Here is a 16,295-nt window from a genome sequence, read left to right as displayed (position 1 = left end):
CATTAACTGCAGTTGAAGTACTTGCTGTCCTGAATTTTAATGTGTTTATTCTGTATCAGCTCATTGGGTGGCTGCTGATTTACTAGTGAGAATAGAAAAAAGTCTGATTTATATTCAGTTATACTCTGCCAGACCTCTTATTACATTACCTTATCAGTCTATCGTGAAGCTGCCAAAGGCCGTGTTTGATAATGAACATTTTCTAGGTGTGACCGAGCATTGACACCGTGATTAGCCACTTTCCCAAAAAAGCCTGACTTAATGACATTGGTTTTTTGCGTTTTGCACACAGGAATTTATATCATCGCATGGAAGCAAAGTCTATTTAGCTTAATCTTCAAGTGCTGGGTGCTGTGCAAAACTCATACAGAAAAAAAAAATCACAAATATTTAAAATAAAAATACACTGGATACACTTTTAAATGCACAGAGGTTAAAGAACGGCTGTCTGAAATTACAGAAAGCTTCTGGGAAGACGTCAGAGTGAAACATAACAAGTCCCAAAGTTATTTCCACTTGGTTTGTAGAATACAGTCAGAAGAGGATTGAACAATAATTAACCAGGTTTCCAAATACCAAAAAGGTAACTGCACTGATGTGGGGGGGAAGAAAAACTCGTTGTAGAATAAATTTTCCACCCTGATGTCAAACCGTCTTGAACAACATTTATAAAAGACCTAAAAGAAACAATCTTAATAACTGATTTTAGTGTTGGATTTCTCATACCCTTTTGAAGTGTCAAAAATATTAGTAATAATATTAACTAAAAATTTTATAGAATAGAAGTTTGAATCTGTGATCTTTCAAAGCTTTTTGTTCTTCAGCTAGCCAGAGTCTCTCTTTTAAGAATGTTCCAGATTGTTGAATTGGCCACTCCAAAAGCCTCTGATATCAACCTGATAGGTTTATTTTGGTTTTTCAGCATAATGGTCCCCCCCTCTAAACTCTTTAAGTCACATATTTAAAGAGTGAGAAGCTGCAAAATATAATTTCAACACTTTTAATCAACTTCACGTATTACGTCTGCTTCATGTCAGGAAACAGTAAGAGAACATGTGTCACCTGGCCAGGAAATTGTGTATGAGCTCATTCTCAAATTACTTTTGACCTTCTGGAAAAAAAGAAAGCATGTGTGTAATTAGTAAACCTCACAAAGTAAAGCTGAATGCCTGCATGTCAATCACTTCTTGATTGTTTCGGTTAGTACAGAGGCAAAACTACGTACAAAAGCTGCATCTTTTTCGTGCAAGATATCGAGTTAAATCAGGTATGTGCACGGTGGAAGTACAATGAATAAAGAAACCCAAGCACTGCTGGCTCTGTTTCACTTACCTCACTCTAATAAGCCTGTTTGAGCTTTCAGCTTGCTTTTTCTTCTTCTTCTTTTTTTTAAATAAATATGATGTTCATCACACCAACACAGATTCACTTGCTCACCAAGTGGTTCAAGAGAAGGCCGGTACATCTCTGATGCCTATAGATTAAGCAGCAGGTAGGAAAAATTAAGCTACAAAAAGAGATTTAAATACTTTATCTTGTTGCTATTTACAGTGAAACAAAAAAATAAAATAAAAAAAAAATCCAAAACAATTCCACTAACCAGGTAATTTAAATGTTTACAGCTCAAAAGCTTTATGTGCATCTCCTGAAGTGGAGTAAAGTTTAAACAATGGCAATAAAAAAAACTGGGGGAAAAGGAACAAGTTCAGAAAGTGGCTCACCTTTTCACTAATCCCCCCAAATTTGGGTCATAATAAATTTCAGTCAAGTAAATAATTGTTATTCTTATCATGTTTAAATATTTTGTTCAGTAATATTCATGCACACAGAGCACAAAATCCCACACTTTAAGTTTTACTTCCTTATGTCAGTTTGTTTCTGGGTCATGGATTTTATTTTCCTCACCTGTGAGGTTTTATGTTTACTGACCACAGATTTGTTCTGTGGTTGTCCTATTTTTTAAATAAATGCATCTCAAAGACCAAGATACAAAAATATATTTTATTTAGTTTTTGTATACAAACAAATTATGAAACATATGTTTAAAAAAAAAAGATAATATTGGACCATCTGGTCGATCACTTGAAGCGAATGATCTCCTGAGTGGCCAGTCTGATGAGCTGGTTGAAGTCAAACTGGATGTACTTCCTCCAGTAACGTCTGTCTTTGCCGTAGGTTTGAGCCGGATAACACGGACTGCCTGAAACACAGGTTGGATTTATTTAGCTTTAGTTTATAGAAGCTTTTACTTCAACATCCACAGCTGATGGATCAAAGGCCAAACAGTGAAATTCATACATGAAAAATAAAGCACACTGTCAACTTCTCCTTAGTTAAATATCAATGCACAATTACTATTATTAGCTGTGTTTAACTGTGGCTAATAACAAAAGGAAGGCTAAAGATCAAGGTCTATAATTCTGGGAGGTGCTGGATAAAATTTATTTTAATAGAAATGTGCCACCTCAACCTTTTTTCAGGTTGACAGCCAAAGAATCCCAAAAGAGTAAAATAAAATTCAAATGTAGGAAAATGTGAGCGCGATTATCCCTGTATCTGCGGTTATTACACTCTTGCATAAATCCAGATTCAGGTTAGTCTCAGACTGTACAGCTGAAACCCTAATGGAGGTCTTCATAACTTTCTCGTCTACATCACTGCACTGGTGTCCTCTTTGGTATGTTCAGAAGTCAGCTGCCAGAGATCTTACCTGCACCAAGTCAGATCCTATATCTTCTTTAAAAATCCTTCTCCTCACTTATCAGAACTTCTCCTCCCCTACACCCCATCCCAGACTCCGAATTCTCCTGATAAAGTCGTGCTCTCGAGTCCCCACAGAAAGTCTGCAGTCCTTATGTGGGGACTGTTCCCCTCTGGGATTTGTAACGCCCCGGCTTTGGAAATTTCAACAAGTAGTTAAAATGTCACCTGTTCACGAGGTTTTTTTGTCTAAAGACACTTTGGGTTCTTAAAAAGATATGTTATAAACATCATGTTCTTTCTGAGAACTTATATAAATTTAAGATAAAAGATAAGTGTAAGGAGGGAGTTAGACTTTTGAAATAAAGAGCCCATTGGTCAGCTGAGAAGTGAACATGTGATTAGCTGAGCACAGTGAATCTCAAACTGTTTGGCACTTCCAACGCAAGTCATCTCCCGAGCCCCCAAACTTCTCAGCTCCTTATTTTCTTTGCTATTTATCCCAGTTTACAGTTGTAGTGAGGAGGGAGTCGATCCAGTACAACATGCAGCCTGAACACACTGACAGGTCAACACAAAGGCCTCCCAAAACCTTTTTTCTCTCTTTTTTTACATAACACATAAGTAATTTCGTTCCATGCCTTGACAGACAATCTATAGCAACAATTTTCTGACGCTATCTAGCTTATGTTTATACACTTTGAACTATTAAAATCTCAGCAAAACTGAAAAGTCCTAAATTAGCTCTCTAACGACCTCTAGAGGTTTATAGGTTCGCTGCTTTGGAGTTGATGTTCTGACAAACAAAAAAATCTGTGACCAACTATTCACAGCAGACAGGCTTCAGCTTTTTTAAGTTGGATAATTTGGTGCCATTTAAAAGGATACATTCTGAATATGTGTAAAGGTGAATGTAAACATGCAAACACCTCCACATTTATTGTAAAGCATGAAGTACTTCAGTGAGAAGGGTTGGAAAGAAAAATGTTCTGGTCCAAAAAAAGAAAAAGAAAAAAAACTACCTGCGCTTATGCAGGTAAATGTGTGTGCGCATGTGCGTCCTCACCTATGCCATGGAAGATACGAGCGACAGCCCTTCCAGAAAACTTCTCGTCACTTCGGTTGGAGAGGAAACTTCTGATGTCGGCTCTGATTTGATCCTCCCAGTCCAACAGCTAAAACATACAGAGGTAAGCCGAATCGTTCACAGACTTCACGTTAACTACAACTCCTGAAAAGTTTTCTACATTATTTGTCTTTGTAAAACCTTATATTTGTCGAGCTCCTCGAGATCAAAAGGTTTGAGAGCGTGGTCCCCGTCCCGCCTCTTATCAAAGTACTCGGACAGAAGGCTTTTTAACTGCAAACTGCGGCTCTCATCCAGATCGTCTACACAGGACAGTACGCTGCAGAAGGCAACACTGAAGCACAGCGAACACAAAGTCAAACACCAAAGCAGACAGAGGGTAACTCCACACAAAAAGACAAACGGTCAAAGCTAGCCAATACTGGAAAACAGGCTAGATCTTATTTAAGAATGTGTTTGTTTTAATTAGTGGATAATCCATAAAATCAGCGGATAATTAAAAAAGCTTAGCGTACCTCTTGAAGGCCTTAAAACAGGCCGTCAGCTGGTACAGCTGTGTTCTCTCTTGGTCCTGCACTCGTTTATGGAGGAACTGACAGACTCTGTCCATCTCCTCATCGCTCAGGTCGCCATAGGAACGAAAGTAGAACGAAGGACTGGAGAATTCGACGAGGACGCCACTACGTCCCCCAGCTGAAACAAAAGCATTTTTGACTGATTATTTCTACTGCAGCCCAGCAGGAAAAGAAGGGAGACATCCAACAAGCATCTCACAGAACTAAATTTAGACTCAAGGTTAGACCCTAAAACCACAGAGGGTCGATCAGAGAGTGACACTGACGTTAGAAGGCAATAGGGCATCCCGTTTCTGCCTCTCATACTCTCAGTGATGTGAGACCCTTCTGAACCGAATTCAAGGCAGCTTAATACTTTTTAAGGTCTTCTATTACTAAATGTATGTTAAAGACATTTTCAGACTTTATAAGGGCTGAGATCCTCCCTGAAACATTTTCCATGGCGACTGCCTGGATTGTTATTGCTGTGAATGTGTGGATACTAAATCGATACTAAATGAAAACAAAGCAAACATGAACTCATGAACAAACCTCTATCGGTGCTCCACTGCAGCTGCCTGAGTCCTCTCTTCACGAGAGGGAGCTGCCATCCCATAGTGTCCGCGACCTCGACAACATCAAACTCAAGCTGGTCGCACTGCTCCACCCGCTCGCCCGCCATCCGCCGCCTGGCCAACACCACAGCGATCGGAGGACAACTGCAGAGAAGAGACAAGTTTAAGACGTCTTAACAGTAACATTGCAATCACAGACGCACACGTTCATGTGCCCGGCCAATGTTGTCATACATTTTAGTGATTTTCTGGAGCTGCCTCGGCCCATCGTAGCAGCTGACTTTACACACAGACAGAGTGGGGTGGAGCAGCTCCACGAAGCGCTGTGGGTGCAGCTCCAGATAGCAGAGCAGCGTTTCCACACCTGGAAAAACATAACAAATGTTACAATTTCAAAAACACTGGGAGTAGTTGTTGTTTGCTGGATTTTAGAGTGTTTCTTGGGAAATTTAGGATGAATTTGTGTGATCTACACGATTTGTTTTGTTCTGTTAAACCAGATAAGAATAAATACGAGTGATTTTATTAGATGGTTTTCTTATTTAATGCAACGTTTGCTCCAGTTGTATCATTTTATTTGTTTTCTAAATTCATCTGTTTGAGCGTAATCTGGTCATCAAACTGTTTTGGCTTTAGCTTTTTGGCCTTTTGCTTTCAGCGGATTCAGCGCACGAGCCACTAAACAACCTGCGTGGATGAGATCAGGCTTAAATTCTGTCTTAACCTCAAGTCAGAAATAATTTTTAAAATGTTTAAAGATTTATGCTAATTTATGCTTTCCGTGTACAAATCAGCCTACACCTGTTCATTTTACTGTCTTATCAATCAATGTGATTTTTTAGTGTATGTATCCACTCACCTTCCTCCGTGATGTCCAGAGCCTCGATGGTCTCTTGGATGGGAATCGCTCGTTCGTGCGTGTGACAGACTCGCTCCCTGGGCCAATCACAGCGCTCCTCTTCTTGGTCCCTCTCCCGGTTATCTCTCTGGTCTTCTGTCTGTTTTTTCATCTCATCCTCATTTCGTCCCTCTCTTTTATCGTTGTCTTCTCGGATGGCTAGCCCAGCAGAACTGAGATCTGATTCCTTGCAGTAAAAAAAGTCATATTACCAAAAAAAATTATGTACTAAAAAAGTAATTATGAAATTAGCATTTAATTATTTTTTTGTTTAAATTTCTCTATTGTGTGAAGCGATCAGAGACCAGTTCCCACTTTACTTACAGGTGCAGCAGCAGGTTGTGATTCATCTTTGTCTGACATGTCTTGCTGAGCAGAAGAATTCATGCTGCTCTCCTGATCGCACACATCCATCACCTCCAACAGCTCAGAGTCTTCAACATCCTAAACAAACACACAGACACACAGTCCTTTACTTCATAGAAAGTTTGAGTTCTACAGACAAAGACATTTCTTCAGGCTAAAACACACTCACAGACAGACGAAGGAGGAGTTACCTTGAAGAGTTCCTGCTGTTTCTGGTGTATCTGTTTACATTTGCAAGCTGGGAAAACTTTCTGCACCAGTCTTTTCACCGTATAGTAGTCCACTGTGTCTGCGTAGATATGGCGACGGAGCTCATGGAGGTCTCCACCCTACAATCACACACAGAATGACATGATATTATTCGTATATGCAATATACACTCACTGGTCACTTTATTAGGTTCACCTGTACAGCTCCTTGTCAGTCCAAATATCTCATCATCAGACAATCACACTCAACACGACAGCAACTCTATGCATTTTTCACATGCACACGTTCGGTTGGAACCTGCTGAAGTTCAAACAGAGCACCAGAATGGAGAAGAAAGATGATTGTTGGTGGTGTAACAGTGTGATATTTTCATGGCACATTTTGGACCTCTTATTACCCACTGAGAATCACTTAAACAGTCTACATGTGTATTGTTGCTGTCCATGTCCATCCCTTTATGACCGGGAGCATCTCAACTCTTCTCTCTTACTTACACAAACATTTTATTACAAACTGATTGTGAATATGACAGAAGGTTCATGATTCCACTTTCTCTCTGGTTTATTTGGGGTCATTTTATCTACACCGACACAGAACCCCCTCAAAGATCATTATTTATAAAGTATTTAAAACGGGATTTGTTTGAAATTGCCAGCTGACATTGAGGAAGTTCATTTCTTAAGCACAGTCGACCATCACAACAAATGTGTACAAAGACCTATTTTTTCCAAGAACTGCAATCCCACCGCATCAGTGCTGCTTTCTGTAACTACATCATTGACGTCAGTAATATCACAATTTTAAGACTCGCCTCCGGGTCCAGGAAAAGGTGACAGTGAGCCGGCTCTCCATCTCTTCCTGCCCTCCCAATTTCCTGAACGTAACTCTCAAAGCTCTGTCAACAAGAAAAACAGGATAAGATGCCCCAAAACAGACTAAAAGAGAAAGTTAAAAAATATTTAATGTATTTTCAAGTCCAGTATGAGGAGACATGAGTCAGGATAGATCCGAGCACTGCCCACCTTAGGCATGTTGTAATGGATGATACCACGAACGTCAGATTTATCCAGGCCCATGCCAAACGCCACTGTGGCCACCACGATCCTGAGCTCTCCGCACATGAAGTTGTTCTGCACGCGTCGCCGCTCTGACCCCGACAGGCCGGCATGGTACGATTCAGCCTGCCATTTCAGTGGTTTACGAATCTTCTTCCGAGCTAAATACATAAAGGACAAAACCACAAAGTCATGGAGACTGAAGGAAATAGACTTCACCTGTAATTAATGTTATCTTAAGTTATGTACCACAGATTTCCATAACACAGCATAGGCTCCACATACATATTTCACTTGTTCCCCCGCCATATCAACTCTCTCCTTACTAGTTTTTAATTAATCACATTTTTAAAAAACACTTACCCAGTTCTTTCTTTCTCTGCCCTACAGGGTTGTTTTCAGACCGACTGCTGCTGCTGCTCTTCTTGTTTTCCTTTAACAGCACCCCTTGAAGGCAGGTTCGGAGAAGTGCCGCCACACGCACCGTCTCCTCTCTTCTGGTGCAGTAGACGATGATCGAGTCAAGACAACCAAACCGATCACCTTTCAACAAGGAGACTAAAGCCTAAGACGACAATTGCACACATTGCAAACTCATTTTAGTAAGAGAAGGACTCTTGGATCTAGAACTACTAAAAATCCACAAATAAATGTCAGTCAGGACACAAAAACACTCATTTGACCTGATCCTTTTCTCTATCCGTGGACACAGAAAGATTCAGGTTTGGAGGCACAGCTGCAGATCTGACAGCAATGCCGGCTTGATCACTGATTTCCAGATGTTTAGCAATGTCCAGAGCAGTGGACAGAGTGGCTGTAGCTGTGAGTCCTAGCAAGCATCGTACTCCCAGACGCTCTCGTAACACCTACAAACAAGCACTGTATTAAAGACTTAAAGAGATAATCAAAAGTGATACCACTGTTCTAAAGAAGCCATTTTACATAAATTTGACAGAACTTTTTACTTGTTTCAAACTGGAAAGTTCAACACAGTGAGTTGTTTGAACAAGTAGCAGAATTAACATCACTTGTGTTAGAGTACGATGATCTCCAGGAATCATCAACCCACCTTGCAGAGTCTTAGATAGCAGGGTCTGAAGTTGTGGGACCACTCTGAGACACAATGAGCTTCATCTATACAGGCGAAGGCCACAGGAGGGAGCTCCTGAGCAGAAGGAAGACACCCTGAACCTGAACCTCCTCCCCCAACAAGGGCTTCTGGAGAGAGCAGCAGCAGACATACCTGGCCTGACTTCACCTGGAAAAATAGCAGGAGGTGAATACAAGGTATGAACGGAAAATAATCAATGATATAGTAAAGTTTCAAATAAGCATAGAAGTCAATTAATTCACGCCTGAAATTAGAAGATAAGGTGCTGTAGAAGTCGGCAAATCGCAAGCAGAAAGATGAGGAGGGACAAACTACACATTTTGACTTTTTGTGGAGAAAACAGCTGTTACTTCTGTGCAGAGGTGTGCGAGCATATGGAGCTGGGACCACATCTGCACACACCTTGATCTGACTGATTTGAAATTCCAACTCTATCTGATTTAAGACCATATGTGGATATTTGTATTCACACTGGCATAAAAAAGGGCATCTGAGTGTCGCAGAATATTTAAAAATAAAATAAATAAATATGTTTGTATGACTAACTATCTTAAACCATTTATTTGCATCCCAGCCAAAGAACTGGGACTGCAGGAGAAGAAAGACTTGCATCTAGTGTGACTGGATTCATGGATCCAATAAGAGGCTGTTCATTTTTCAATGACATTAACAAAGAAGCTGTAATCAACGTGGCTCAGTCTCACTCATATCTGATTCTTGATGCACTTCCTTTTACCTTTTCTATCGCTGCTTCTCGCTGTTTCATTGTCATATTAGAGTGGATACAGGCCGCCTTCAGCTTGGCTGGCAGGCCAGACAGCTGCACAGAAACACAAAAAGATATTCAGCAAATACATTCTCAACTCTATCATTAGTTTAGAGAAATTAGATTTGCTCTGTGCCTACAGCCATCAGGTGTACAAGTGTTTACCTGGTCGTCCATTAGAGAGACGAGAGGCGATATGACCAGAGTGATGCATTTGGATCTCTGAGCATAGAGGTAAGCTGGGAGCTGGTAGCACAACGATTTGCCCATCCCTGTTGATAACACTACGAGGGTAGACAGACCTAAAGGTGGAAACACACAAACATGTACAGAGAGATTGTAAATTAGCAAATGAGTGTGTGCAGGTGAGCTTATGAGTGTGCACACTACATACCCGACAGGATCCTCATGATGGCTTCCTCCTGTCCTGGTCGAAATGACTGATAGCCGAGATCTCTTAGAGCCGAATAAACATCTTCAGGTGTTTCTTAATATAAAGAGAAAAATCAGTTCTTAGGCCAGTGTACTGTATGTCTATTTTGCAGAATTCATGAGATCAGTGTGCAGTCCTTACGCTGGACTTTTCCATCCTCTGTGAGCTCATAAAGCGGCTCCATGGGTGGAGGAGGAGGAGGTCGTTCATAATCGGGGCGAATCACATTCAGCAGCACTTCATCTTTACGCTTACTGTCCACTTCCTTTTCCTGATCATTCTGCTCCTCTTTAAAAGTGGACGCTGCCACTGGAACACACAAACGCATCAGGGTCTAAACACGCACGACTTAGGAACACAAAACATCTGTATTTGACAGCTTCGTTACTTAAAACAGCTCAAATTTAAGCTCTAAAAATAAATGTGCACAAATTTACATGAACAAAGTGTTAAAAACTTTTTTCCATTAATGAGCAGATGTAAACATACACCTCCAGTCTATGTGTTAGCTGTAGAAAACATAAGGTTAATAACTGCTCTTATTGTAAAGTAAGAACAGTTATTAACCAGATAAAAGATAAAACTAAGTTTCACATAATGTCATTAATATGATGCACAAAGTAAAACTTAAACAGTGCATTTATGACACTGGAACTATGCAGTCATGCATAAGCCGACTAGTTCTGTCAGAGAGCGACATGCAATCAGGTCAACAGATGTACCCTGTGGCTGAGGTTGTAGTGTCCCAGTTGCCCTGGCAACTTCCTCCAGGGTGGGTAATTCAAATGGCTCCTCCTCAACCGCCTTCTCGTCAGCAACAGGAGGTGGAGGGGCTGCAAAACATATCAAAACTTTTAACAGACCTGTGATGCTGATTTCCAGCTCTGAAACTTTATTTTTGGACTCTAGCAGAGCAACTCCGTCATCCTTCAGATAAAAGACGAACTGAAGGGCGTCGCTGGAGCTTTGACGAGAGCTCTTCTCTCTTTACAGCCACCCTCCCTACAAGTAATCTTTTTGCTAACTGACTTCCTCTTACTGTGGGTGTGACTGCCATGTTGACGGCACTAAAGACTGTCTAGAGCATTCTGAAGGGATCACAACAAGGTGAGATATGCATTTAATAATAGTTATTGTTGTTCCTGCATCACCTCGCCCTTTGCAGTCAATAGCCCAGTGTCCGGTCCCTCCACATTTGTAGCAGGTGTCACCCTGTCGACTGAGGCCCCCTCTGAAACCCCCTCTGAAGCCCCTCCATCTTCCTCTGCCAAAATATCCACCACCTCCACCGAAACGCTCTCCCTTCAGCTGGAACTTCTGCATGTACAACTACAACACCAAGAAGACATTTATGACACCAAGAAGATATAAAAAATGCATTTTAATTACTCAGTTTGTATTATAACAAGGACGTGTTATACATGATATAAGCATAAACTCTTTGAGAAAGTCTGCACTTCTTCCCACTTCTTTTTGATATGTAAACCTAAAAAAATAGGCCTTAAACTTTCATGCACAATGATAACCACACACACACACACACACACACACACAAACAAATAAATGTAATATACCTGTCTGCGCAGAGCAATCCCTCTCAGGGCATAGCCTTTGACATGAGATTTCTTCTTCAGGTTTATTTTCACAAAGTTACCCTCGGCTCCTTTTGCGACTCTGTTAAAACAGGAAAACAAACACATGTAGAAACCTTTCAAAGACATTCTGCTTTCCTCACATGCACTTTGTCCTACCTGGCTCTAGCAGACTGTGCCCGATAGATTTTGTTAACTCCAAATTCTTCTTCTATGTCTCCAAACAAGTTCTCTTGGGGCATCTAGACAGAAGCAAAGCTACATCAGATAATCTTATATAAGCTTAAAATAAGACATACAATGCACCCTCCAAATCCCCCCTTGCCTTTTTTGGTCCCTTGGTTTCTTCCTCTCCTTCACCCTCTCCATCACCTTCTTTTCTCTTGCTTCTCTTTTTCTTTCCTGCTCCTCCGTGAGCTGAGCTGGGGCTAACGTCAGAGCTCTCCTCTTTCTTTCTACCACCTCTCCGTCTCTTTTTTACTCCTCCTTCTTCTGTAGTGTTTCCCTGCGTGTCACCCACTTCTCGCTGCCTCTTCTTCCTCCTATTTTTTGAAGCTTTAGTTTTTGGACTGCTTTCATTGTCATCATCAGCTGTTATATGTGATGTCTGCCCTCTTTCCATCTCCTCCTGTCCCTTCCTTTTCTCTTTGCCACCCCCTTCTTTTCTGCTTTTTTCAGAGTTTGCAGCACTAGTAGTGACTATTTTATCCCCTGTTACACTCTCAAACTTTTTACCTCTTCCCATTTCTAATGACTCCTGTCTTTCTCTCTCTATATCCATCTCTTCCTTTGCTTCTCTTTCGACTCCTTGCATTTCCCCTTTTAATTTTTCTCCCTTTTCTGCCATCCCTCGTTGCTCCACATTCATCTCCTGGTTGCCTGCTCCAGGCTTCTCCTCTGCTCCCATCTCTCCAAACACCTGACACCTCTCTAGCCACTTCCTGTACACAAGGCTCAGCCTGCTGGCAGGAGAAGGCCTTGCACCAAGGCCTCTGCCTCCTCTGAAACCTCCACAAATCTGTGGACTTCCGTTAAAGCCAATTACACTTTCACCACCTGCAGAATCGGTACCTCTATTCTGAGTATTTGATGTTTCAGCATTTTCTTTTACATCTCCTAAAATGCCTTTAGTTTCACTTCCCATAGTTCTGGCTCCTACTTTTGAAGCCCCTAAATTTCGCTCAGGGGATAAGGATGACAACAGGGTGGAGGATCTGATGGGAGAAGGACTTAAAGCAGAGGTAGTGAATTGTGAACTAGTGTCTTTGCCAATGCTACAGCTACCAGCAGCACCTGCAGCTTCATCATTGTCCTGTCTGAACATTTCAAATGGTTGAAACGGCTCTTCAAGCTCTGCTGGTTGGAGCGTCTTTGAAGCCAGAGATCCCAGGCAAGGATTCATTCTGTAAGCAAAGACGTGATAACAAGGAGGGTTCGCATAAATCATCACAAAGTCACATTATTCAAGCTTTTTAAAGTGGCACAAGCAAAACAACTACTTAGTAACCATCTTGCTTGAACACTCAAAAGTAAAAGACGATATTGGATTCTCCAATATCCAAACTGCTTTATTTTGCAATTCATTCATCCTAATAGTAGTGTTAAAAATAAAAGCAATCAAATTTTTATAATAAAAATGAGAGAAATAGTATCTCGGGTATAAATTAAAATTCATTCCTTTTCCTTATTTTCTGGGTATATATATACATATATACATATATACATATACATATATACATATATATATACATATACATATATATATACATATATATATACATATATATATACATATATATATACATATATACATACATATATACATATATATAGGAGGAGGAGGTCGTTCATAATCGGGGCGAATCACATTCAGCAGCACTTCATCTTTACGCTTACTGTCCACTTCCTTTTCCTGATCATTCTGCTCCTCTTTAAAAGTGGACGCTGCCACTGGAACACACAAACGCATCAGGGTCTAAACACGCACGACTTAGGAACACAAAACATCTGTATTTGACAGCTTCGTTACTTAAAACAGCTCAAATTTAAGCTCTAAAAATAAATGTGCACAAATTTACATGAACAAAGTGTTAAAAACTTTTTTCCATTAATGAGCAGATGTAAACATACACCTCCAGTCTATGTGTTAGCTGTAGAAAACATAAGGTTAATAACTGCTCTTATTGCAAAGTAAGAACAGTTATTAACCAGATAAAAGATAAAACTAAGTTTCACATAATGTCATTAATATGATGCACAAAGTAAAACTTAAACAGTGCATTTATGACACTGGAACTATGCAGTCATGCATAAGCCGACTAGTTCTGTCAGAGAGCGGCATGCAATCAGGTCAACAGATGTACCCTGTGGCTGAGGTTGTAGTGTCCCAGTTGCCCTGGCAACTTCCTCCAGGGTGGGTAATTCAAATGGCTCCTCCTCAACCGCCTTCTCGTCAGCAACAGGAGGTGGAGGGGCTGCAAAACATATCAAAACTTTTAACAGACCTGTGATGCTGATTTCCAGCTCTGAAACTTTATTTTTGGACTCTAGCAGAGCAACTCCGTCATCCTTCAGATAAAAGACGAACTGAAGGGCGTTGCTGGAGCTTTGACGAGAGCTCTTCTCTCTTTACAGCCACCCTCCCTACAAGTAATCTTTTTGCTAACTGACTTCCTCTTACTGTGGGTGTGACTGCCATGTTGACGGCACTAAAGACTGTCTAGAGCATTCTGAAGGGATCACAACAAGGTGAGATATGCATTTAATAATAGTTATTGTTGTTCCTGCATCACCTCGCCCTTTGCAGTCAATAGCCCAGTGTCCGGTCCCTCCACATTTGTAGCAGGTGTCACCCTGTCGACTGAGGCCCCCTCTGAAACCCCCTCTGAAGCCCCTCCATCTTCCTCTGCCAAAATATCCACCACCTCCACCGAAACGCTCTCCCTTCAGCTGGAACTTCTGCATGTACAACTACAACACCAAGAAGACATTTATGACACCAAGAAGATATAAAAAATGCATTTTAATTACTCAGTTTTTATTATAACAAGGACGTGTTATACATGATATAAGCATAAACTCTTTGAGAAAGTGTGCACTTCTTCCCACTTCTTTTTGATATGTAAAACCTAAAAAAATAGGCCTTAAACTTTAATGCACAATGATAACACACAACACACACACACACACACACAAACAAATAAATGTAATATACCTGTCTGCGCAGAGCAATCCCTCTCAGGGCATAGCCTTTGACATGAGATTTCTTCTTCAGGTTTATTTTCACAAAGTTACCCTCGGCTCCTTTTGCGACTCTGTTAAAACAGGAAAACAAACACATGTAGAAACCTTTCAAAGACATTCTGCTTTCCTCACATGCACTTTGTCCTACCTGGCTCTAGCAGACTGTGCCCGATAGAGTTTGTTAACTCCAAATTCTTCTTCTATGTCTCCAAACAAGTTCTCTTGGGGCATCTAGACAGAAGCAAAGCTACATCAGATAATCTTATATAAGCTTAAAATAAGACATACAATGCACCCTCCAAATCCCCCCTTGCCTTTTTTGGTCCCTTGGTTTCTTCCTCTCCTTCACCCTCTCCATCACCTTCTTTTTTCTTGCTTCTCTTTTTCTTTCCTGCTCCTCCGTGAGCTGAGCTGGGGCTAACGTCAGAGCTCTCCTCTTTCTTTCTACCACCTCTCCGTCTCTTTTTTACTCCTCCTTCTTCTGTAGTGTTTCCCTGCGTGTCACCCACTTCTCGCTGCCTCTTCTTCCTCCTATTTTTTGAAGCTTTAGTTTTTGGACTGCTTTCATTGTCATCATCAGCTGTCTGCCCTCTTTCCATCTCCTCCTGTCCCTTCCTTTTCTCTTGGCCACCCCCTTCTTTTCTGCTTTTTTCAGAGTTTGCAGCACTAGTAGTGACTATTTTATCCCCTGTTACACTCTCAAACTTTTTACCTCTTCCCATTTCTAATGACTCCTGTCTTTCTCTCTCTATATCCATCTCTTCCTTTGCTTCTCTTTCGACTCCTTGCATTTCCCCTTTTAATTTTTCTCCCTTTTCTGCCATCCCTCGTTGCTCCACATTCATCTCCTGGTTGCCTGCTCCAGGCTTCTCCTCTGCTCCCATCTCTCCAAACACCTGACACCTCTCTAGCCACTTCCTGTCCACAAGGCTCAGCCTGCTGGCAGGAGAAGGCCTTGCACCAAGGCCTCTGCCTCCTCTGAAACCTCCACAAATCTGTGGACTTCCGTTAAAGCCAATTACACTTTCACCACCTGCAGAATCGGTACCTCTATTCTGAGTATTTGATGTTTCAGCATTTTCTTTTACATCTCCTAAAATGCCTTTAGTTTCACTTCCCATAGTTCTGGCTCCTACTTTTGAAGCCCCTAAATTTCGCTCAGGGGATAAGGATGACAACAGGGTGGAGGATCTGATGGGAGAAGGACTTAAAGCAGGGGTAGTGAATTGTGAACTAGTGTCTTTGCCAATGCTACAGCTACCAGCAGCACCTGCAGCTTCATCATTGTCCTGTCTGAACATTTCAAATGGTTGAAACGGCTCTTCAGGCTCTGCTGGTTGGAGCGTCTTTGAAGCCAGAGATCCCAGGCAAGGATTCATTCTGTAAGCAAAGACGTGATAACAAGGAGGGTTCGCATAAATCATCACAAAGTCACATTATTCAAGCTTTTTAAAGTGGCACAAGCAAAACAACTACTTAGTAACCATCTTGCTTGAACACTCAAAAGTAAAAGACGATATTGGATTCTCCAATATCCAAACTACTTTATTTTGCAATTCATTCATCCTAATAGTAGTGTTAAAAATAAAAGCAATCAAATTTTTATAATAAAAATGAGAGAAATAGTATCTCGGGTATAAATTAAAATTCATTCCTTTTCCTTATTTTCTGGGTATGTATATATATATATATATATATATATATA

At 40.9% G+C, this 16,295-nt stretch overlaps 1 protein-coding gene across 1 annotated transcript in view; it reads right to left on the bottom strand.

Moving 5' to 3' along the window:
* Window positions 1-2,031: 2,031 nt before the first annotated feature.
* recql4 (RecQ helicase-like 4) overlaps window positions 2,032-16,295 on the bottom strand; it is a 16,629-nt gene continuing 2,365 nt past the window's right edge. Inside the window, exons 6-34 of the mRNA XM_042214286.1 lie at window positions 14,905-15,970; window positions 14,739-14,821; window positions 14,562-14,661; window positions 14,140-14,317; window positions 13,711-13,821; window positions 13,171-13,297; window positions 11,673-12,750; window positions 11,507-11,589; window positions 11,330-11,429; window positions 10,907-11,084; window positions 10,478-10,588; window positions 9,897-10,064; window positions 9,717-9,809; window positions 9,488-9,624; window positions 9,293-9,376; window positions 8,515-8,703; window positions 8,129-8,311; window positions 7,809-8,010; window positions 7,413-7,606; window positions 7,202-7,285; window positions 6,372-6,509; window positions 6,139-6,258; window positions 5,776-6,001; window positions 5,151-5,280; window positions 4,894-5,060; window positions 4,303-4,480; window positions 3,968-4,121; window positions 3,767-3,875; window positions 2,032-2,200 (exon numbers count right to left, since the gene is read on the bottom strand). Coding sequence (XP_042070220.1) covers window positions 2,079-2,200; window positions 3,767-3,875; window positions 3,968-4,121; window positions 4,303-4,480; window positions 4,894-5,060; window positions 5,151-5,280; window positions 5,776-6,001; window positions 6,139-6,258; window positions 6,372-6,509; window positions 7,202-7,285; window positions 7,413-7,606; window positions 7,809-8,010; window positions 8,129-8,311; window positions 8,515-8,703; window positions 9,293-9,376; window positions 9,488-9,624; window positions 9,717-9,809; window positions 9,897-10,064; window positions 10,478-10,588; window positions 10,907-11,084; window positions 11,330-11,429; window positions 11,507-11,589; window positions 11,673-12,750; window positions 13,171-13,297; window positions 13,711-13,821; window positions 14,140-14,317; window positions 14,562-14,661; window positions 14,739-14,821; window positions 14,905-15,970 — 5,893 coding nt within the window. The 3' untranslated portion in view covers window positions 2,032-2,078. The remainder of the gene's footprint in view (window positions 2,201-3,766; window positions 3,876-3,967; window positions 4,122-4,302; window positions 4,481-4,893; window positions 5,061-5,150; window positions 5,281-5,775; window positions 6,002-6,138; window positions 6,259-6,371; window positions 6,510-7,201; window positions 7,286-7,412; window positions 7,607-7,808; window positions 8,011-8,128; window positions 8,312-8,514; window positions 8,704-9,292; window positions 9,377-9,487; window positions 9,625-9,716; window positions 9,810-9,896; window positions 10,065-10,477; window positions 10,589-10,906; window positions 11,085-11,329; window positions 11,430-11,506; window positions 11,590-11,672; window positions 12,751-13,170; window positions 13,298-13,710; window positions 13,822-14,139; window positions 14,318-14,561; window positions 14,662-14,738; window positions 14,822-14,904; window positions 15,971-16,295) is intronic.

This window comes from Haplochromis burtoni, unplaced genomic scaffold, assembly GCF_018398535.1.
Source record: "Haplochromis burtoni strain Fernald_Lab_line unplaced genomic scaffold, NCSU_Asbu1 Contig_543, whole genome shotgun sequence".
In the NCBI taxonomy this organism is placed as follows: domain Eukaryota; kingdom Metazoa; phylum Chordata; class Actinopteri; order Cichliformes; family Cichlidae; genus Haplochromis; species Haplochromis burtoni.
The sequence above is the reverse complement of the archived record's forward strand: the minus strand, read 5'-3'. Positions and strand labels throughout refer to the sequence as shown.